General features: G+C 41.6%; 2 protein-coding genes across 2 annotated transcripts; one reads left to right on the top strand and one right to left on the bottom strand.

Annotated features, from left to right (window-relative positions):
• The first annotated feature begins 923 nt into the window (after positions 1 to 923).
• On the top strand, positions 924 to 2485 carry LOC310798728 (uncharacterized protein). Its single transcript, XM_083661282.1, has 5 exons — positions 924 to 1057; positions 1138 to 1191; positions 1328 to 1408; positions 2042 to 2113; positions 2344 to 2485. Exons 1-5 carry the CDS (start codon positions 991 to 993, stop codon positions 2445 to 2447), a joined length of 378 nt encoding a protein of 125 aa, XP_083517408.1. The 5' UTR covers positions 924 to 990; the 3' UTR covers positions 2448 to 2485.
• Positions 2486 to 3781: 1296 nt separating this feature from the next.
• Positions 3782 to 18994, bottom strand: ceacam1 (CEA cell adhesion molecule 1). Its single transcript, XM_083661281.1, has 13 exons — positions 18822 to 18994; positions 18160 to 18459; positions 16652 to 16930; positions 15833 to 16093; positions 12796 to 13071; positions 11689 to 11940; positions 10897 to 11172; positions 8988 to 9245; positions 8495 to 8770; positions 7019 to 7303; positions 5708 to 6004; positions 4816 to 5079; positions 3782 to 3921 (listed from the first exon to the last, which is right to left on the bottom strand). Exons 1-13 carry the CDS (start codon positions 18874 to 18876, stop codon positions 3827 to 3829), a joined length of 3174 nt encoding a protein of 1057 aa, XP_083517407.1. The 5' UTR covers positions 18877 to 18994; the 3' UTR covers positions 3782 to 3826.
• Positions 18995 to 23934: the final 4940 nt, after the last annotated feature.

The following is a 23934-nucleotide window of genomic DNA, read 5'->3' as shown; positions in this document are numbered from 1 at the left end:
CGGCTCAAGTGCAATTCACCAAGTCTCAAGTGCCCATCTCTGCTGTAAAGTAGTAATTCTTAACACAGAATAAGCAGCAGTCAGAGTTGAACAAGGGCATATTTGGTATTTCAATGCTCATTTTATTCTTTCTTGTAGGCAGTGTTGGGGGTAACTCATTACAAAAGTAACATATTACATGTAATATATTACTTTTAGCAGTAACTCAGTAATATAACTTATTACTTATAGGATTTCAGTCATATTATACCAGTTACTTTGTCAAGTAACTCAAGTTACAAATTGAGTTACATTTTATTAAATCAAAGCACATATTTAAAAAAAAAAGATACAATCATTTCCTAATCAAACTGTGTTTTTATGCAAATAACCACTATAGATGACAATAAGAAAGGAAAAGAATAACATTTAGAATTTTAGATTGTTTACACTGATTTCAAGGCGGTTGAAATTATTTTTCGGGATGGTTCCGGGGCGGCGATGTCATTCTGCTGCTGCTGTTGTTTTGGTCAAAGGTAATGCAAAAGTAGTGTAATAAGTAACTAGTTACTCTACACAGAAAGTAATATTGTAAAGTAACTTATTACTGTTAAAATGAAAGTAACTACTAATATGTAGTATATTACATTTTGAAAGTAACTTGCCCAACACTGCTTGTCAGGTCAGTATCATGTGTGGTCCCACACTCTCACACTGTCGTGCCTATACAAGCTGTTACTCAACAGCGTGAGCTGTTGTTTTGGCAAAGGTGCATCTTTCCGCTGGATCTTATTCACAGCAAACCACTGGAAAAATGCGGGAGACAAAATACATGCTTCATAGAATCGTGGCAATGAACAGCTCATTGCTTGCACAGTGAGCCCACAAACCTTATAAGGTGCCACAACAACAGCAACCGTTTCATTCCTTCAGAGGCACCTGAAGTTAGTGCACATACTGTACAGTCGTAGGCCTACACGGATATTTGGATACTACTCGTCTTACCACAGCATGGGATCATCAAAGATGTTTTCGCTGTACATTCTTGTACTGGTAGTATTCATCGACCAAAGCCAAGGTATTGTGTACTTTGTCAGAATGAGACAATACTTCATATTTTCCAAGTAACTTTAATGCAGATGCTGTCATTTTTCGAAGGTGTTCCTGAGACGGATGCACAGCCTTTGAGTGTCAGCAGCACAGTCACTAATGGTATGTTTATATAGGCGTGGGGATAACACCTTTTGCACAGTACTGTCTGATGATGCATTAATAATTGCTGAGTTTTGATTGCAATACTTATGTCGCATCCCCCCTTTAAGGTGTAATAAGGTTGTTTCTGTTGCAGCTTCTGCCAGTGGAGAGTCAGTGACAACTAAGCATTCGTTCAGCAGCCCCAGAGAGCAGGAGAGACTGTGTGACTCTAAAGGTGATAGCAATCCAGGGCATATAGTGAAGAGACAATATATATAAATCTAGCTTGCCAGTTTATTTTAGCACATTATGAGGCCATTTACACCTGGCGCTAACATGCGATTTCTGTGATCAGATTGCAATCAGATTGTATTTTATCACTTCAGCCTGATTCCATTTACACCTGGCATTAACATGCATTTTCTGCAATCTGATTGCAATCAGATTGCAGAAATGGTTGTCCTCTCAATCCCCATAAAGTTGCTGTATCCAGATTGAGAGGACACATTGCGTTTACACTTGTGTTCAATGTGTACACAATGCATCTCTGACCACCTCCGGAGGTGGTTTGGCCGATCAGATTGCAATCCTTCTTCAATGCGTTTTGGGGGTGTTTACACCTGGCATTTCAAGTGATAAAACAATCTGATTGCAATCCAGAAAACGCATGTTAGCGCCAGGTGTAAATGGCCTCTCTGTTTCAGTAATAGTTTGCATTGCATTATCTTGAGGGGCAGTAAAAAATGTAACTGTATTAGAAAATGCTTCTAAACTAATAATAACTTCTATAACTATATCACTATACCTTTTACTGCATTGTCAGTCTTGCCCTGTTTTCCTTGCAACTTGAAATCTTTGTGTGACTCAGGGAGAAGAGGCGGGATCAATGCAAGCTTCGTTTGTCAGCCCTCTGTCAAACGCTACCGCAAGCCTAGGAAATGTGAGTTATGCTTACAGCCCAAGTATAACTAGCCTACATATTATTTAGTATTAGTGTAGTATTGTTTCTTGGCTTGACAATGTAATGTGAATTTAAAATTTTAAGTTATCATTTTAATCATATTTGAGCCGGTATACTTAGTCTGTGTGTGTGTGTGTGTGTGTGTGTGTGTGTGTGTGTGTGTGTGTGTTCCTTTTTTTTCTCCATTGCTGCATGTCTCAATCCGGAAGTGGCAAAAAAGTGCCTGAGGAGGAAACCAGGGAATCAGAGGACATCCTGCAAGCCTCCTGGATTGAACAAGGTCGTTAGAAAGACCCCTAGTGTCCCAATCTGAATACTGCACACAATCCTTTGTTCTGTAAGCACCATTTTGCAATCATCACTATAACCGTAATATTTCATTGTTGTATTCACTTTATTTTTTATCACCAAAAAGACTCAAGATTGCATGAATAAACGTATTGAAGCAGCACAAAAGTTGTACTCCTCAATAAAGTCTCAAAGAAAAGAAATTGTGTGTTCATGTTTAATGAATGAGGAGTTACACATAATATCATTTGACAAGATTATTAGGCATAATCACACACATAAGCTGCAGGCGTTAAGTTAAAATGTTTTCAGCAAGTACCAAAACTATTGAAGATATTTTAGAATAATTCAGCTCTTCATTCTGTCCAGTCTAAAATTATGCAAACAAATTAAAGACTTTATCAAACTGCCTCCAGGACGTAGGTTTTTCCCTTTCACTGTCAATGAGAATGTTAATCTTTAATTTGGTGAAAGCAAACGTGATTGTTATGAGAATGGCAATAGTAACAACATAGTTTCATTGGGGGGAAATATTCTTTTCCCAGCAAAATCTATAACAACTGGCAGTGATTCTCAAACCTTTTCATATCAAGCACCCCTAATTTAGTCTATATTGGGGCCACGACCCACAGATCCCCCACTTAATGGCATTTTGTGGTCTGAGACCCATCTGGTCTGAATATCTGCAGAATTCCAAGACTATCTGTATTGTATGTAGAAAGATACTGTAACAGTGTGTGGCCTGCGATGGAATTGCTTTATTTTTTTATTTTTTACAATGCACCTGAATGCAACATGCAAGATACCCGCTGAATAAGTTCCCAAATGTTCATGTCATTCTGGCCAATACTCTTCTGTTATATGTTATATCGTCTGTCCAGAAAAAAAGTCACTTAAGCAAGATCAGCCTTTCAGCCAACACAGTGGAAGAGCGGATTACTGAGCTGTCAAGTGACATTTATCATCAGTTCTAATTCTAGCTGGAGTTCCAAGGGACAGTTGAAATGAACACTGCCTAATTTAGTAATGTGCATTGTCCCTAAAAAAAATGAATTGTTAATGTTGAGAATTCGAACGGTTGCATTTTTCTCTCTTTTTTTTTAAATACATGAAGTGGCCCCCTTGTGACAAGACTGGACACTCAGCGGCCCCCAGGTAATTTGAGTTTGAGACCCCTGCTAATTGTTTTAACTTCTTGTCAATTAATTAATGGTGAAGTTTATCAATTCATCAAATTTGCTGGGGACCCGCTGGAAGCCCCTCAAGGTCCCCTGTGGTCCCAAGACCCTGCGTCCCTTGACAAAATCATCTCATAATATTGACTATGCCTACCAAGTCAAGTTTGTAAAATGGACTGTAGAGGGAGCCAGAGGCCTTTCCGTCCTACTGGATTTGTGGAAGTCATCAGTGACACAGCCAGTCACTGAGCGCAGGGAGAGACCAGGCACACAGAGCCAGCAGCATCACACCACCTTGGGACTGGAGTGGGAGGGCGTTGTCTGAGAGGAATGGACATGTGTCGGAGAGGAAAGTGATGGAGAGGAAAGTGAGGAGAAGATCCATTAGGGGGATATTCACTATTATGTGGAACTTGTATGAAAAAAAAATATTCCTAGTGTAAAATGTATCAATCTTGCACTATTATTGAAGTTTTGAATTAGCTTAAAGCAGCTACGAGCAACTTTTTCGATTGTTATTAAACAGTATAAATTTAATATCAATGCATCACATCTTACCTCTAATAGTCGACGAGACCAAAGCCGTGTGTATCTGAGATTGCTCCCTTAGGTGATTATTAAGTCTATAGTCTGTCTAAACTCGCGTCAACAGGGGGCTCTCTAGAGCAACCGGACCGGGTAACCCGGAAGTGAAACGCGGAAGTGAAACCAGGAAGTGAAACGCAGCTGCCTTCCTACGCCGTTTGCGCTGCCTAGCAACACAACATAAACAATATGAACGCCACGCATACTCGCGGGAACATCTCTCGTTATATTCTAACAGGTTTTTTGGAAGTTATTTTGTGGTTATGGCCGAAGTGGCTGCTGCAAACCGTTTCATTTCACTTCCTGATCTGCCCTGGCTACAGACACACTAACACTGGCCGATTCACTCGGGGTTCAAGCGAGACTAGTCTGCGTTGGTCTCGTCGACTATTAGAGGTAAGATGTGATGCATTGATATTAAATTTATACTGTTTAATAACAATCGAAAAAGTTGCTCGTAGCTGCTTTAAGATTTGGCAAAAATATGAAATTTCTGAACGATTATCACCATCAAATGTTTTCATTTATATTTATTCTCGAGCTCATCAGATATTACAATATGACTCTCCAAACCAATTAGTGAAGCAATTAGTGGGATACTGTAGGAACGACATCAAAACAAAGACTCACTGATGATGACGGTGAAGGCTTTAGTGTGGCTCATTGAGATGTTGGTCACGGGGTTCCTGGCCTTGCATGTGTAGTTCCCCTCGTTTTGTTTGGTGGCCCAGAGAGTGATATCAGAACCAATATGAACCGCCGATGGTTTGTAGTTGTAGAACCACTCGAACTCACTGACTGGCCGAGAGTCGGCATGGCACGTCAGTGACACAGTGAGGACTGAAAACAGTTGTACGGAGTCTGGGCCGTCGATACCCACACTCAGAGGGCCATCTGTATAGGGACAGTGCGACACGTAGCCTATACAGTCAGTAAAATGTACAGAATCTTACTGTGTTTTGGTGCAAAACTGGTGATGAAAAAAAAAAAATCCAAAATCTAATGTATTCTCATCAGCATTTATTCTCTGCATCAACATAACAAATCAATGTGTGTGTGTGTGTGTGTGTGTGTGTGTGTGTGTGTGTGTGTGTGTGTGTGTGTGTGTGTGTGTGTGTGTGTATGTACGTATGCACGTGTGTGTATGTGTGTGTGTGTGTGTGTGTGTGTGTGTGTATGTACGTGCGTGTGTGTTTGTGTGTGTGTGTGTGTGTGTGTGTGTGTTTATTTTCCTTATGTGTGCGGAAGCGTGTATATGTGTGACTGTGTGTATGTGAGTATGCATGCAAGTATTTTTTTTCTCTTTTATTTAAAGTATTGTTGTTGTTGTTGTTTTTTTTCAATACAATTACCATGGATGTTGTATATTACTGTCCTTTTTCTTTTCTCACATAAAAAATACATAAAATATTGTAAGAATGTTACGTATAAGTATAAACAGTTGATGTAAATCTATGTAAAAAATAAACTGAAATCTTGCAATAAAGTACAAAAAAAAACATAGTAAATCTGAAATACTCACAGTTCACTAGTAGCTCGTATTCAGGGCTTTTATGCTGACCGGCGAGATTGATAGCGACACACTGATAGGTCCCATCATTGTCCACTGTCACTGGACTGAAGTGCAGGGAGTTGTTTTGACTGTAATAGGACATGTTTGAGTTGATGGTGGAGTTGATGGTGGAGTTTGTGACGAGGTGCACGTTGTCCTTCATCCAATAGATGGCATCAAAGAGCCCAGTCACCTCACAGGTCAAAGTTAGTTTTTTACCGGCTATTGGAATTGTGTTGCGCTTGACCATCACTGACTCAATGCGCTCTGTAGTAGACACAAAGCACAGTTGGGGAAGGTAATAGCTTCATCAATTAATTAGATCACTATATGGTAACGCTTTAGAATACAGCCCGCAAATAAGCATGTAGTTATAGTATAACTACGGGGTACAAGGAGTGAATTTAGACTGTAACTAGAGGGTAACAAGATATGTAGTTATAGTATAACTACGGGGTACCACAATGTAGTTTTAGTATAACTACGGGGTACAAGGAGTGTAGTTATAGTATAACTATGGGGTACAAGGAGTGAATTTAAACTTTAACTAGAAGGTAACGAGATCTGTAGTTATAGTATAACTACGGGGTACAAGGAGTGTAGTTATAGTATAACTACGGGGTACAAGGAGTGAATTTAGACTGTAACTAGAGGGTAACAAGATCTGTACTTATAGTATAACTACGGGGTACCACACTGTAGTTTTAGTATAACTACGGGGTACAAGGAATGTAGTTATAGTATAATTACTGGGTACAAGGAGTGTAGTTATAGTATAACTACGGGGTATAGGAGTGTAGTTATAGTATAACTACGGGGTACAAGAAGTGTAGTTATAGTATAACTACGGGGTACAAGGAGTGTAGTTATAGTATAACTACGGGGTACAAGGACTGTAGTTATAGTATAACTACGGGGTACAAGGACTGTAGTTATAGTATAACTACGGGGTACAAGGAGTGTAGTTATAGTATAACTACGGGGTATAGGAGTGTAGTTATAGTATAACTACGGGGTACAAGAAGTGTAGTTATAGTATAACTACGGGGTACAAGGAGTGTAGTTATAGTATAACTACGGGGTACAAGGACTGTAGTTATAGTATAACTACGGGGTACAAGGAGTGAATTCACTCCTTGTACCCCGTAGTTATACTATAACTACATGCTTATTTGCGGGCTGTATTCTAAAGCGTTACCCACTATATTTGTTTTACATTGCTATGCATAATCATTTGAAAATAGCACCAAAAGCATGTCAAGCAAAACAAGGTAGTCTTACCAAGGACTGTGAGATGGACCGAGTCAATGCTGGTTGAAGAAGTCACACTGTTGTAGGCCATGCAGGTGTATTCTCCACTCATGTTTACATACAGAGGGCCGATTTCCAACATGGACGTATTGGCCACCAGGGTGGAATTGAGTCCATCCATCCATCTATCCATCGAGGGACTGAAGTACCAGCTGAATTGGCTGGGAGGCACTGAGGAGGCGGAACAGCTGAGGACCACATGCTGTCCTGTCTCAGCAACAGCTGGTCCAGAAATGATGGGTTTCTCTGGTCCGACTGTAACGACAAAGAAGATTTTGAGCACAGGCTCCTGTATACGACATCATCACCTTTAAATAGCTCAGGACAATGCACAATGAGGCCATTTACACCTGGCGTTAACATGCGTTTTCTGCAATCTGATTGCAATCAGATTGTATTTTATCACTTCAGCCTGATTCAATTTACACCTGGCGTTAACATGCATTTTCTGCAATCTGATTGCAATCAGATTGCAGAAATGGGTGTCCTCTCAATCCGCATAAAGTTGCTGTATCCAGATTGAGAGGAGACATTGCATTTACACTTGTGTTCAATGTGTACACAATGCATCCCTGACCACCTCCGGAGGTGGTTTGGCCGATCAGATTGCAATCCTTCTTCAATGCATTTTAGGGGTGTTTACACCTAGCCTAGGTAAACCCAGCCCCCACGTGACCTGCTCTCAGAGAGCAGGTCACGTGGGGGCTGGGTTTACCCAGGCTAGTTTACACCTGTACTTTCAAGTGATAAAACACAATCTGATTGCAATCTGATCACAGAAAACACATGTTAACGCCAGGTGTAAATGGCCTCTATATTACAGTGGTTCTCAAAGTGGGGTCCGTGGACCCCCAGCGGTCCTTGAGGGGGTTCCAGGGGGTCCCCCAGAAAAAAGGCAATCATTTGTTTTAACTAGAATTCCATCCGTAAGTTAAGTAACACAATGGTAGAATGACTATTTTGGTCATGGGTTTCATACACTTTTTGCAATAAAACATAAAAGTGTGACGACTCTTCCACTCTACTGGCCCTTTCTTGCAGGAGCCTGTGCTTGTTGGGGTTAAAACAAAAACTTATGACAAATAACTAGACAACACAAACTACATTAAACAAAAGGCACATCAGTGAGGAGGGAGAGAGACTTCAATCATCTGAAGGTCTTCTCTAAAAGCCCAAAGAGCACACCGGGCCCAGGTGCACCCAATCAGCATAACGACCGCAACAGGCTCCCAAGATAGGGCCATGGAGAGTGGGAGGGTTGTCACAAAATCTTATCCGATGGGACAAAATCTTATCAAATTGGGGTCCATCATCCATGGTCTAATAATTTGTGTCAGTTTAGGGGTCCTCGATGTGAAAAGGTTTGAGAACCACTGCACTATAAAATGACCCCATACATTTTTAAATTTGCCACCTAGCATACATCTTTGTGATTTGAATACTCACAGTTCACAAGGAGTTTATATGGAGCGCTGCTGGTCATGTTGCTCACAGCATTGACAGCCATACAGCTGTAGTATCCAGTGTCATTACGTTCCAGTGGGTTGAATGTGACTGTCTCGTTATCCGTAGAGAAAACAGTTCTGTTGTCCGCATACAGCCGCTCGCCATCCTTCATCCAATAAACATGCCCAGTAGATCCCGTCACATTGCAGCTCAGCATGTATGGCCAACCGTTTATGGCGAACCCTGATGTCTCTATTTGTACATCTGTTATTTGGGCTGTAAGACAACAGCAATTTCAACTATGAATCTGCATGTGCTTTTGGATGCATGAACAAAATCAATCAATCAATCAATCAATCAATCAATCAATCAATCAATCAATCAATCAATCAATAGCTAATTATTGTTAGCTGTTTGCTGGGCTACTAACTATCCCGTTTGATCATGAGGAAAAAACATCTACAGAAACATAACAAAGGTTCTCCATACTCACCGATGACAGTGAGCATGTGGTAGGCAGTGCTGTCTTTGCCGGTGATAATGTTGTAGGCCATGCAGATGTACTTCCCACTCATGCTTAAGGTAAGAGGACTGGTCGTATACTCCGAAGTATTGGCCAGCGGCCCCGTTGAACCGTTGAAGTACCAGTAGAAGCGGCTGGGAGGATATGATGATGCTGAACAGCTGAGAGTGACACTGCGCCCCGCCATCGCTAATTCTGGTCCTGTAATATCCGACTTCTCCGGTCCATCTAAACACGTTAAAATGTTAAGATAACATCACAGAATACTTGCTCACACAACTGTCAAGCCATTTATACGGTGCAATAGAACGTTGAAAATTCCACCCTTGGATATTCTTACCACCAGGGTGTCAAACCTCAATTTCATCCCGGGCAACATTAGCATTATGGTTGCCCTCAAAGGGCCGGTTGTAAATGTAATAACACCATATAAATCAAGCCTACGTGTTATCATATTGTATTATTGCCTCTCATTAAATTATTATAGTTTTTTAGTAATAACTTAATACTTAGTAAATAGGTCTGAAAGCAGAATTATAGGGAAAACAAAGGCAAACAAGACAACTAGCAGCTTACAACTATTATTCAATTTAAGAGCAGCTATCTTTAGCCGTATTGCGAAGAATTGTATTGTGCAAATTGTATTCTTATAGAGACAGTCTGCATGTCTGGGAACGCCCATACAGGCTCTAGGAACGCCCACAATAGACGCTGGGTTAGCCTGGGGGCGGAGTCAGGGTGGGGTAAATTCCCCCGTTCTATCCATTCAGCAAAGTTAGAATTTAGCTGATAGCCCAGCCCAGGCAGACACGATCGGGGATTTAACCACCGCAGTAAACGCACATCTGAGCAGACGTCTTGTGTCCTGCTCTAGAACCCCCAAACATGTAGTTTAGAGCTGCAGCACCGTCTTTTGGTGAGTCAGCCCATGAGATATATGGGCGGTTTTACCCCACTCGCGCGCCAGCCGTTTAACATTTTGTGGGCGTTTCCAGACATGCGGACTGTCTCTATAGCTCTCGCGGGCCACATGAAATGAGGTGCCGGGCCGGATTTGGCCCCCGGGCCTTGAGTTTGACACATACTGTATATCAGAAATCTTTGATGTTCAATCCATTCCAGGAGTTTTTGATTTTGTAATTTACTTTTTGGGCGTCCCCACTTCCACAACCTGCTTTGTCTACTTGTTCTTCAATTAGTCATTTTCTACACCTTCTACAGCTTTCAGCAGTGGGCTATATGCGTAGGTGGAGAGAGCGATAGCGATAGCGATAGCAGTCCAGAAAAAGCAAGAGTTCACGCTGCTACTCAAAACGCAGTATAATATGTCTTCTGGCTGAATTGCATTGTGATGTGTTGAGGCTACTGTCGGTGGACACGGTTTCTCCCTGCATGATTGTTGATTGTTGATGCAAAAACAGTGGATTTGGAAAGAAGCCCTTTGTCTTTGATACTGCACTGCAAAAAAAAAAAACTATTACAGTACGTCATTTAGTCTATTACTGAATCCTAAAATCATAGTTTTCTTAGAGAAATCAGCAAAAAAAGCAATGCAAATCAACCATTAATTGCTGTTTTAGACAGTTGCAATTTTCTTCCGCTATTAAACTCCACCGAAAACAGAATGGACCTGAATTGCACAAGGTACATCTCCAATGGACCCATTTCACAGCAGCCGTTTTGAGGAACCTATAGCTGCTGTTTTTGTGTGTGTGTGTTTTTTTAACAGTGTAAAGTGTTTGAGGGTGTTTGTTGGGGGTGTTTGTTCTTCCCTTTAATGGTATTGGGTCAAATTCCAGACTCTTCTCTTTCACAAGCAAGTTTGAAAAAGTCTTCCATGTTGATACCAATAGCATAAGGGCTCAAGGTTGGTACTTACGTATAACGTGCAATGTGAAGTTGCTACTCTCCAACTTGCTGAGCGGGTTGTAAGCCACACACTGGTAGTATCCATCATCAGAGAGCAGGACAGGGTCAAAGGTCAGAGTGGCATTGTCCATGGAGAGGTTTCGTCTGTTGTCAGCATGCAGAGGCCAGCCATCCCTCATCCAGTAGATAGACTCCACATCTCCAGCGGTCTCGCACGTCAGAATGAAAGTGTCATTCATTATTGGCTGAGCACCCATAATTTCTACGGACGCATTCGTCACTGGAGCTGTGGGATTGAGAAGAAGAAGATTGCAGCGTTTCAGAATCAGAATCAGAATCAGAAAGACTTTAATGATGGGACAAGTTACAGTTGCTCGCACTCAGGCATGAAATATCCACATAACACAACATAGTATAACACAGTATCACACAGTATCTCCCTAAACGTAAAAACAGTCAATAAAATAGAATAAAATAGAATAAAATAGAATAAAATAGAATAAAATAAAATAAAATAAAATAAAATAAAATAAAATAAAATAAAATAAAATAAAATAAAATAAAATAAAATAAAATAGAATAAAATAGAATAAAATAGAATAAAATAAAATAAAATAAAATAAAATAAAATAAAATAAAATAAAATAAAATAGGGTCAATGGGATAGTAAAAGTAAGAATTGTAGAATGGCATTCAATAAGTAGTTACAGTTACAACCTATGTACAGTATTTAAGCAGAGGGACTCGATTAAATTATATTGCAATGATTCTTCATTTAATGACAAAATGCACTATGAGTTACCGAGAACAGTGAGCATTTTGTAGGCAGTGCTGTTTTGGCCGGTGATGTTGTTGTAGGCCTGGCAGACGTACTTCCCACTCATGCTTAAGGTCAGAGGTCCAATCACAAGCTCCCAGGTGTTAGCCAACAGGGAGCCATTGAGGGACCAGCTGAAGTGGCTGGGAGGATATGATGAGACGGAACAGTTGAAGGTCACCTGTTGTCCTGTCAGGGACACGGACGGTCCCATGATCACTGGTTTCCCCGGTCCATCTTTTAACAAACAGTTGAGTAAATAGATTACGTTTTTGCATGGATGGCATTACATAATCTAGATGCAAAAGGAAAAAGGAAAACAAATCCATGTAATCTGACCAAAAAAAAAAAAAAAATCTTACACATGTGAAAAATTTGAGAATTACTTATGGGAACTCAGAAAATAGTGTCATGTTTAAGAAGAACTTGTGTGTGTGTGGGAATTTAACGTGAGAATATATTCTGTCTTTTATTAGACAGGATTATGGTAGTGATTTGAGTTTTCATGGGGTGGTGTGAGTACTTTGAGATCAACGCAAACCAGACTCATATTCCTTGTGTGTGTACATACATTACGACCAATAAAGCTGATTATCATTCTGATTCTGCTTCTGTAATTAGTCACTGTAATGGGATACATTTTTAAAAGTAACCTACCCAACCCTGTGCATACAGTATGAGAGAGAGAGAGAGAGAGAGAGAGAGAGAGAGAGAGACAGACAGACAGACAGACAGACAGACAGATAGACAGATAGATAGATAGATAGATACATAGATACATAGATAGATAGATACATAGATAGATACATAGATAGATAGATAGATAGATAGATACATAGATAGATAGATAGATAGATAGATACATAGATAGATAGATACATAGATAGATAGATAGATAGATAGATAGATACATAGATAGATACATACAGATACATAGATAGATAGATACATGTACATAGATAGATAGATAGATAGATAGATAGATAGATAGATAGATACATAGATAGATAGATAGATAGATAGACAGACAGACAGACAGACAGACAGACAGACAGACAGACAGATAGATAGATAGATAGATAGGCTACTTACAGTTTACATGAAGTCTGTATGGACTGCTTGTCATATTGCTCACAGCATTTCTAGCCTCACATTGATAATATCCATCATCTGAATGCTGGAGCGAGTTGAGAGTCAAGGTCTTGTTGTCCATATCGAGGACTGTTGCATTGTTAGTGGAGACGACTTGATCATCCATCCACCAGCGTATATAGTCTGCAGGTCCAGTCACTTCACAACGCAGGGTGAACGAGTCATGCAGTATAGGAGGCCCGCCGGTACCATTCACCGCAACGGCTGATATTGGCTCTGAAATGGAGGGGTGATACCATTTCAAACACACTGCTTTTTTGAATTGGATGAATAGATATGGGTAACCCTTCCTTTTACAATCCGGTAATTACTAGGTAATTACCTGGTAATTACACATAATAATAACAAATATAAAACATACCTGGTAGTTGTCAGGGAAATATCTAGTAATTACCCCGTAACTACCAGGTAACTACTAGGTGAAATGATAGAAGGCCAGGGGCCAGTTAATAAACAATCAATATACATTTTTCTGTAGCGGATTGTAGGTTTTTGGGGTGTCAGCCGGAGTTTAGTCTGACAATGTTGTGCACACCGGATAGTTAGTTAGGTTAAGTTAGGTTAAGTACATACATAAGTGCCTGGGTAGAAAGCAGACGGCGGTATTTGACAAATTTAGCAGCTAAATCATAGATTATTGAAAGATTTCCCCGCTGTTTGGGTGTGTTCATCATTATAAATACAGTCTGCTATAAATCGGCAGGTGACGGTCATCATCTCAGTTGTCGTTCAGAAATGTTACTTTCAGAGCAGGGGGGATTTTTATTTAGTGATTTGGGGGGAAGTACAGCAGGCAGATACTGTCTTGCTTTATTTTTTATTATGCTTTCAGTTTCCCTAGCTGAATGTTGCTATTGGCACAGTGTGGTAGAAGGATATTTTAGGATATTTAAATTAATAATAAAAACGCACCCATTAAGATTTTGCTACTTTTTTTTGTTAAAGCTAGTGCTAGTGGGAGAATGAATGAGGAAAGGATAAATGAGTGCCACCTAACTGTGACCAGGTTAATTTGTTTCTTTTTTCCCCCCTTTCTCCTCTTAAAAATAACAAAAAGAACCGACAACAACCAGTCCCATTTGTTTCTGGATTTTTTTCTCGTAAAAATAACAAAAAGTACCGATAAGAGTACCGTTAAAGTACCGGATCGATAAGCAGTATCGATAAGAGTACTAGTATCGTTAATTCCTTAACGATACCCATCCCTAATCCCTATACTTTACATCGCCCCCAACTAATTGTCTCTTGCTGCCAGACAGTGGCGTGTGTGTGTGTGTGTGTGTGTGTGTGTGTGTGTGTGAGAGAGAGAGAGCAAGAGTGAGTGAGTGAGAGAGAGAGAGAGAGTGAGTGAGAAAGAGAGAGAGAGAGAGAGAGAGAGAGAGAGAGAGAGAAGAAACATTTGATTGAGTCTTTAGCAGGACCTTGGCCCTCTAGCAAAAATCATCTTTTACTGTAATTACCTGGTAATTACACATAATAATAACAAATATAAAACATACCTGGTAGTTGTCAGGGAAATATCTAGTAATTACCCCGTAACTACCAGGTAATTACCCCGTAACTACCAGGTAACTACCTGGTAATTACCAGGTAATTACCCAGTAAATACTTCTAATTACCAGGTAAATACCTGGTAATTACCGGACTGTAAAAGCAAGGGTTACCTGAATGGGTAATATCCTACAAACTTAAGAAGTGTCCTATTTACAGCAGGGCCGGATTAACACAGTGTGATGCCCCAGGGTGACCCAGACTTGAAGTGCCCCCCCCACACACACACACACACAAAGTGAATTTACCCATAGAACCCATTATTATTCAGATATCTAGAGGTGACAGGTCAAGGGACCCCTTTGAATATGGCTACGTCCGTTTTTCCCTTCCCAAAATGTTGTCTAAATTTGGAGCGGTATGTAACCCCCTTGCTGACAAGCTAGCATGTCACGGTTGGTATCAATTAGGGATGTCACAAGATATCGTCCCACAATATATCGCAATATCAAAACGTGACAATATGTATCGTTGAGATGAAATCTCATATCGCGAGAAAAAGCAGCTGAACATGGTGGCACTGATCTGCATCTGATTGCATGCTCGCTCTCCTTTTCATAGCTTTGTTTGAACAGACGAGGGACGTTACAGACACGGAGGATGAAAATGGTGAAATTACTCAAATTAGCGTGGAGGATGCCCCATCAACTTACAAATCGATCGCAAAAAAATATTGTTAAAATATCATATCGTATCGTTATCGTGAACCCAATATCGTGTATCGTATCGTGATTGAACTGAGTGTATCGCGACACCCCTAGTATCAATGGATGCCTTAGGTCAGGGATACTCAACTTACTTTGCCCGGGGGCCACTTTCGTGAAATGATAGAAGGCCAGGGGCCAGTTAATAAACAAACAATATACATTTTTCTGTAGCGGATTGTAGGTTTTTGGGGTGTCAGCCGGAGTTTAGTCTGACAATGTTGTGCACACCGGATAGTTAGTTAGGTTAAGTTAGGTTAAGTACATACATAAGTGCCGGGGTAGAAAGCAGACGGCGGTATTTGACAAATTTAGCAGCTAAATCATAGATTATTGAAAGATATTCCATATTCCAGACTGAAATGCTATTAAACAGAAGTGGAGTATTGGCCAGAATGACACGAACATTTGGACACTTATTCAGCGGGTATCTTGCATGTTGCGTTCAGGTGCATGTTTTTTTTTTTTTTTTTTGCAATTCCATCGCGGGCCACACAGGGGGCGCCGGCCCGCGGGCCGCAAGTTTAGTATCACTGCCTTTAGGTCTTCTAGTTTCATATGATATCAGTACCTTCGCTCTAGCTTTAAAATTGGCCGATGCCCCGAGGCAGCTGATGCCCCAGGGCACTCACCCTGCCCATATAGTTGCTAATCCGGGCTTGATTTACAGTCTACACACTTTATAGACCAAATTCACAGTCTGAAATACATCAAACCCTTACCTACAATCCTGATCATTTCACTCACGCTGCTGGACCTGGATGTGACTGTGTTGTGAAATAAGCAGCTGTAACTCCCTGTTTGGCTTGCTGTGACCTTCTCCATTTGAAGCTGAGGGCCAGCCTTGTCCATGTACATCCCGTCAAAGAGCCACTGGATCGTCGCCGGAGGGTCGGACTCCGCCGAGCACGACAGTGTGATGTTCGATCCCGCTTTGTAGACCCCCTTCATGGGCATCGTCATGATTGGGTCACTGGGGCCATCTGGCAAGGAACAAGAGGAACGTTGATTTAAGGATGGATGGGAGAATAGTGTGAGAATATGCCCTATTAGTGCTAATTTTTAATTTATTTATCCTGGTTGCTGCTCCACCCTCTGCCGATCTAGGGAGAGCCGAAAACTGGCTCCATGCTTCCTCCGAGACATGGGCAGTTAGCCAGCCGCTTCTTTTCACCTGACAGAGGAAGCTTCACCGGTAGGACATAGCACGTGGGAGGTTCACGCTATTCCAACGAGTTCCCCTCCCTCCGAACAGGCGCCCTTCACGACCAGAGGAGGCACCACTTCAGCGACCAGGATATTGCATGTTTTGGTGAAGGGGTTCCTATATGAAGGAAACCCCCGGGAGGCACGGGGAGAACATGCAAACTCCACACAGAAAGGCCCTTTTTGCGGTGGGCACTCGAGGACATGCGGACGGGCACGCATTCCTTCAGCGTTCACAGCGTCCCAGGTGGGAATCGAACCCAGGACCTTTGAGCTGTGAGGCGACAGCGCTTACCACTGCACCACCGTACCCCCCCTTTTCAGTGCAAACTTACAGCTAATGTTCAGATGTACAGGCTGACTGATTTCACTGCTGACACCATTGGACACGTTGCACGTGAACGGTCCCTGGTCATAGCGGGTCACGCTGACTAGAGTGAGGGTGGAGCCTCCATCACTGAGCTGAACCCCCTGACTGGCTGAAACCTCAGCGCTGCGGTTCAACCAGAGGTAAGAGAGGGAGGAGCCATTGGCAGAGCAGATAAGAACCGCTGTATCGTTGAACTCCACCAAGTCGGCTGCATTTGCCCTCAAGGTCACGTTGGAGACAGGCTCTGTGGATGAAGAGAGAACATGACTGATCGCATTAACAACAAAGAGGTGTTTGCAACACTGCAGTTTTGTACTCGTGTAACACCCACAGCTGGGAATCGAACTTGCAACCTCCGGCATGGGAGGCAAACAAGGAGGCTAAAAAAAAACCATGGGCTTGAGCATCTGCCACTAGAGCCTCTCTGTAGCCTGGTAAACCAGCCCGTCACATGAACTCATATTTCATTTGGTTCTGCGAGACTGTCTGGCCCCAAAGCCAGTGGGGGGGTTTAGCAGAAGCTGCAGAGCGGAAGAGCCAATCAGCGACTGCGCTGTGATTGACAGCGGCCAATTGGCCAATCAGGAACGCTACTAGCACTGCACTAACAAAACAATAATGGCCGCCTCCTTGCCTGATCGTCTGGAGGAGTCATGTCAGCGTTTTTATCTAGTTTAAACAGCCATAAAGTGCAGTTATTGCAGAAATAGACTCAATAACAACAATTAAACAAGTACAGGAGTATCGCCGCAACCGCGGAGTTTCTCGGCTTCTGTTTTTGCCATTCTCCCGAGTGGATTTGGGTTTGACTGTATCCGACGCTGATTGGCTGAAGGAGTTGTCTGTCAAGGCAACTACGCCCGCCCCTGCTAAAGACTGGGTGAAGAGTTGGGGCCAGACCGTCACGCAGAACCAAATGAAATGTGACTTCACATGACGGGCTGGTTTACCAGGCTAGCCTCTGTGAGGCGTTGGGGAGAGGTTTGACCACTGGCTCTATAACCCACACTCACACCCTGCTATATATTCTTTGCAAAGGTGTCTTGAAAAGCACAAAGCATCAACTTTGTAAAGATACGAGTACGGCATAAGTTCAATGTTAGCTTGTCATTGTGGCGTAATGAATGTTTGAAAACTTCACAATAACAGTGCCGGAATACAGAGAGGAGAGAAACAGAGCCACAGAGAGAGGTTGCATGGTTCTCTCTCTCTCTCTCTCTCTCTCTCTCTCTCTCTCTCTCTCTCTCTCTCTCTCTTTCTCTCTTTTCTTTCTCTCTCTGTGTGTGTGTGTGTGTGTGTGTGTGTGTGTGTGTGTGTGTGTGTGTGTGTGTGTGTGTGTGTGTGTGTGTGTGTGTGTGTGTGTGTGTAGGTGTGTGTAGGTGTGTGTGTGAGTGAGAGAGTACAGTAGAATGCAAGGGAATATGTGTCAGTATATTAATGAGTAAGCAAATTATAATTATAATTGGAACTTACCTTGGACTGACAGTGTTAACTCAGCACTAAAACTATTCATTTCCTCTAATTTCCAGAGTCCAGAATCTGACAGCTGTAGTGACCTTATGGATAATTCTGAGGAGGTAGAATTGAATGTGATCCTGTCTTTCCAAGCATTACTTACGATAATGCTCCCTGCTGTTATTATTAATACAACCGTATCTGTATCGTGTAGCCATAACCCCCCCACAGTCACTGCGGTTTGGCTGGAAAGCGTGAGGTTGCTGCCTACAGGTAAGGGGTTCTCCGAGGCGTATATCTCCTGGCTGCAAACGTAATCTGGAAAGACAGGAGAAATAGTACATTTCAGTTCAAATGTACCCATAAGTGTAATTATTATCCCCACAAAAACATGACTGATACATTAGGCAAGGCATTGAGGCTGTTTTATTTGTATAGCACATTTCATATACACCGAGGCACTTCAAAGTGCTTCACAGATTAATAATACGGTAAAAGATTTAAAAAATATTCTGAAACCATTTAGAATACACTGAGATATATCGGCATGGCTAATTCGATTTTACAATTCATTCTATAAACTGACAAATTAAAGTGAACATTGGTCTGAACCCATACGACTGGAGAGAAAAAAATCAGGGTAAAAAATAAAAATTGGAAAAACTGTAATTCAGCCTTACCTGGTGCAAAGGATATGATTGCCAGAATTAGGACAGACACCAGTGGAAGCTCCATTACTACTGCCTTAATGGGAGGCCGGATCAGAAATGAGCTGGACTTGCAGCTCAAAATGACTCCGTTCTGCCTTTGATAAGCTCAGATGTCTAGATATTGTACGAGCACGGTCGCCTCGTTATCAGCAAATATTTGTTCTGCATCATAGCAGTGTGGCGTTTCTGTTCTCATGGCTCTTGGTCCTCCTGGCCACACCTTGTTTTGCCATGGCCCACACTTGGATATGTCACTACACACAACAGGGAGGGAGTGTCCACGAGGATTGACTGTAAACCTGCATCATAATGCTATTTACTGCCAGGAATATATGTGGGAGTGTAACTCAAGAGCTGTGGAATAATACAGATCTTTTTTTTTTCATACAAAAAATTACAGAAAATTGATACATTTTCTGTAAATATTGATATGGACAATCGATACACCCGCTCAGTGTTGCGAAAAGACTAGATAAAAAGAGACCTACACGAGTATCGAGGTTTTAGAAGGTTATTTAGCACATTTTGGAGAGAGAAAATGTCCAATGTGTTTGTGTGTGTGTGTGTGTGTGTGTGTGTGTGTGTTATTATCTTATCTACATCCATACCAATCACTGTCTATCAGCAGAGCTTTGTTTCACTGTATTTGCTAATTGACTGCTTTCCCACCAACAGTATTGACAGGGGTCTGTATCTCTCTGTGTGTGTGTGTGTGTCACGTGTGTGTGTGTGTGTGTGTGTGTGTGTGTGTGTGTGTGTGTCTCTCTCTCTCTCTAACACACACACACACACACACACACACACACACACTATCACCCATTCTGTTGACATCTTTGTACATGTCTGTGATGACGATTGTTTACTCGTCTGTAACCAAAGAAGGCCTGCGCGGTTAAACATTAAGGCCGAGACAGAGTGAATATTTGATCTGTCCAAGAACAAAGACGATAAAGCTCTGAGACTCGCCTGAGAAAGGTGACAGTAATGGCGACAGGGTACAGTAAAGGTACTATTTCTATACTTACAGTGATTTAGACATCATAAATGAATGAATAAACAGCTGGAGAGCTGTTGCTAACCACCTGCCAACTATATGAAGACATCAGAGACACATACTTCCCTCAGATTACAAACATCCAAACAAGACTTTGAAACCATGACGGACAACAAAAAACGTCCGTATCTGCTGGGGGAAGTACCACAATGTGCAAACACAGCAGCACGATTTGAGAAGTGTTGTGACAAGAAAAGGATGGAAGATAATGGAACATAACTACCCCTCAACCCAGAGCAGGATAGGCCCCGGGTCTGCCTCCTGCTCCTGCTGTATAACTTTAAATACCTCTAATTCAATCATGAGAGACTAGTAGACAGTATAACAAGCTTTAATGATACAACAAATTAATTTTGGCGTATGACTCCATGATATGATGACGCTCTCCTGAGATGATGAGAGGGCGTCGTCAGTGAAGAATAGGATAGGAAATCCCCCATAGGGAGTTCTTCAATCAGGAGTCATGACGATGGTGGTGGTCAGGGGAGGAGGTGGGGCGAAAACAACTGCTTCAGCGATGATGATCAGCAACTGAGAATGACACATGGCACATACACAGCACATAGCAAACAGAGTAAAACATGGACCCTGATATACTACGCTGATTAGGTGATTGGGATCAGCTGGAGAGAAATACCTTGGGCTGATTGGTTATTGTCACATGTGTGGTAAACTGTGAATGGGTGAGGAGACAGCATCAGAGAAAGGGGGCGAGACTAACAATGAATGGGTTATACAACCTCAAAGAAAGGGGGCGTGCACTGTGATATGACGAGACTGGGCGTTGGCTGTTAAGTAGTCTTCATTATTGAAAATAGTCCAAGACATCATTTGTATTTGTATATATCATTTTGAACTACAGTGTCTACTTTGTATTTTCATTCATCTATACCCTTACTTGCATATATTTCGTTCAACAACCATCAAGCACAATTTTCTCTTTGCACCTTTTAAGTGAATGTTTATACTCTTATGTACTGACAGAGTGCACTGACAGAGTGCAGCGGGTTGAGGTCAAGGGCACTATGTCCGACGCCAGGCACATAGAATGTGGGGTCCCGCAAGGAAGCGTCTTAGGGCCACTCCTTTTCTTACTGTACATCAATGATATGTCTGCAGCATGCTCGTGCAATCTCTTCTTATTTGCAGATGATACTGCCATGCTAGTCTCGCATAAAGACCAGAGCACACTCGAAAAGCAGCTGGGGGATGAGCTAGCCAAGATCAGCAGCTGGTTGGTAGACAACAGACTCTCCCTTCACCTAGGCAAGACTGAGGCAATCCTGTTTGGCTCCAAACCCAAACTTAAAAAGGCCCAGGACCTCAAAATTGCACTAGGATCTACAACAGTGACAGCTACAACAACAGTGAAGTACCTAGGCTGCATGCTAGAGAGTAGCTTAGAGGGGGAGGCTATGGCAACCATGGTACTTGGCAAGGTCAATGCCCGAACCAGGTTTTTAGCTAGCAAGGCCAGCCTCCTTGGCAGAGATAGCCTAAGATTGCTAGCAAATAGCTTAGCACTCTGCCACTTCGATTATGCTAGTATAGCATGGTATGGGGGGTTGACAGTGAAAATTAAAACAAGACTACAAAGAGCGCAAAACAAACTAGTTAGGGTTGTATTAGGACTAGGTAATCGCAGCCACATAGGGAAGAAGCAATTCCAAGAGCTCAATTGGCTTCCTGTGGAAGAGAGAGTGAGACAACTAAAACTCAATATGGTGCATAACATTGTCAACCACAGGGCCCCCACATACCTTCTTAACTATTTTACTGTAGTCGGGGAAGCTCACAGCCACAACACCAGAGCTAGCATAGCCAACCTCAAGCCTAAAATCTGTTTTAAGACCAAGATGGGTCAGCGCTCCCTGGCTTACTCAGGAGCGCTCGAATGGAATGAGCTGCCTGCACCCATCAAACAGTGCACAAGCCGACACAGTTTTAGGAAGAACACAGGGAAATGGCTGATGGAGAGAGTCAAGGAATAGCCACAATAGACACTAGGAAAGGCCGTTAACTTATTGTTCTGTTTGTATTTTATTGCATTTTATTGTATTTTATTGTATTTTATCTAGTTGTATTTTATCTGACTAAATTATTAGATTTATTTGATGGGAGGGTTGTTAAGGGTATTCTTACATTATTATGTTATATGAATTGTTTTAGGAACATCGATGGGACCATGATGGAAACAAGTGTCCAACACTTTATCATGTAATCCTTTGGATATGATGTGTATTTCCATTAATAAATCAAATCAAATCAAATACAGCTGTTTACACACTTTAGAGATCTTTTATTGTAGGCCCATGCTTAAGTTAACTACGCTTATGTATATTATCTGATTGCAATGTTACATAGCTGTTTACACAGCTCCTTAGTATATATTTAATTGGAAGCATAATCTTAAGCTAACTTATGTGTATTATATTTGAGTGCAACGTTACACTTCTTTATTCTCCTATATCTTTAACTGTACGCACATTTTTGCTTTTGTTTTTGTTTTCATTTGACACTTGCTTTGGCAATGTATACATATGTTTCACATGCCAATAAAGCCCCTTTGAATTGAATTGAATTGAATTGAATTGAATTGAATTGAATTGATAGAGGAGAGAAGGTTCTGACGGGACTCAGTCCAAAGTCAGTGGACACACATTGAGCTGATTGAGGATTTTGATAGCCTACATTTGTGTTGCAGTTGCACCACAACAAAAATGAAATATTTCATCATCATTACAGCTGCACCTTAAGGTGCAAATGTCCTTATCTTATTTAAATAATGACTCAGGGAGAATATTATGCACGCTATTCAAGGAATGCCACCCTTAACTGTAGCCTACTTTGTGAAATACATTGAGATTTTCAATTGACAATGAAAAGGCACACATTTCTTTCTGTCAGGGGGGTGTTTATTTGACACTTGACATACGGTACCCGCACTTCTGTGTGTGATGTTTGTGGTTGTGCAAAGTAGTTTCTGCCAACTTTACTGTTTGTCTATAAAATGTCAAATCATTGTTTGACAATAGGGAAAAAAATGTCAAGGATAGAAATACCTAATATTAATCAACATTTGCTTACAATAACAGTTTACACCACAGTATATCTATGAACCTGCATGAAGTGAATGCATTTTATAATTTAGGCTTAATGGGATTCCCCTTTATTACAAATAACAGCAACCAAACAAACAAACAAACAAACAAACTGATTATGGAGTTTCGGTCTAAGCTGTCATTTTTTTTTTTTTTTTTTTTTTTTTTTTTTTTTTTTATACATGTTTTAGGCTACAGGACCAAACCCTATAGAATAACATGCAACATTTGATAGTAAACAAGGTATAGTTTTCTTTTCCTTTCTACCAAGCGAAGTACTGATTATTGCACCGGAGTCATCCACGGCCCACCAAAGTCTGTGAAGGAAAAGCAGTGAAATAAAGTCATTAGTCACAATGATGCCAAAGTGTTCTATATTTCTCAGTTTTCCCACTCTCCTTCTGTAACTGGTGGAATGTTGCAGTGTTATTCTTCCATACATTCCTTTTTGTGGACCGACGCACCCTGTTGACTGCACTATAGGTTGAGGCCACGTCTCGTCATAGACGCTGGTTTAGCTGGCTCAGCCTGGCTGGGGGCGTGGTCAGGGTGGGGTAAAAGCCCCCGTTCTATCCATTCAGCAAAGTTAGAATTTAGCGGATAGCCCAGCCCAGGCAGACACGATCGGGGATTTAATCACCGCAGTAAATGCACATCTGAGCAGACGTCTTGTGTTCTGGTCTAGAACCCCCAAAAATGTAGTTTAGAGCCGCAGCGCCGTCTTTTGGTGAGTCAGCCCATGAGATATATGGGCGGTTTTACCCCACTCGCGCACCAGCCGTTTAACATTTTGTGGGCGTTCCCAGACATCTCTATTGGCTTTCAAACATAGCAAAGGTTACTGGGCATACATCTCAACTGGAAGCAGCGTTTCACCACATGGCACCCTGTCACACATGAGCACACATCACACTAGAAGGATTATTAG

The sequence above is a fragment of the Poromitra crassiceps genome, assembly GCF_964638095.1.
Source record: "Poromitra crassiceps genome assembly, chromosome: 26".
Lineage (NCBI taxonomy): Eukaryota > Metazoa > Chordata > Actinopteri > Beryciformes > Melamphaidae > Poromitra > Poromitra crassiceps.
The sequence above is the reverse complement of the archived record's forward strand: the minus strand, read 5'-3'. Positions and strand labels throughout refer to the sequence as shown.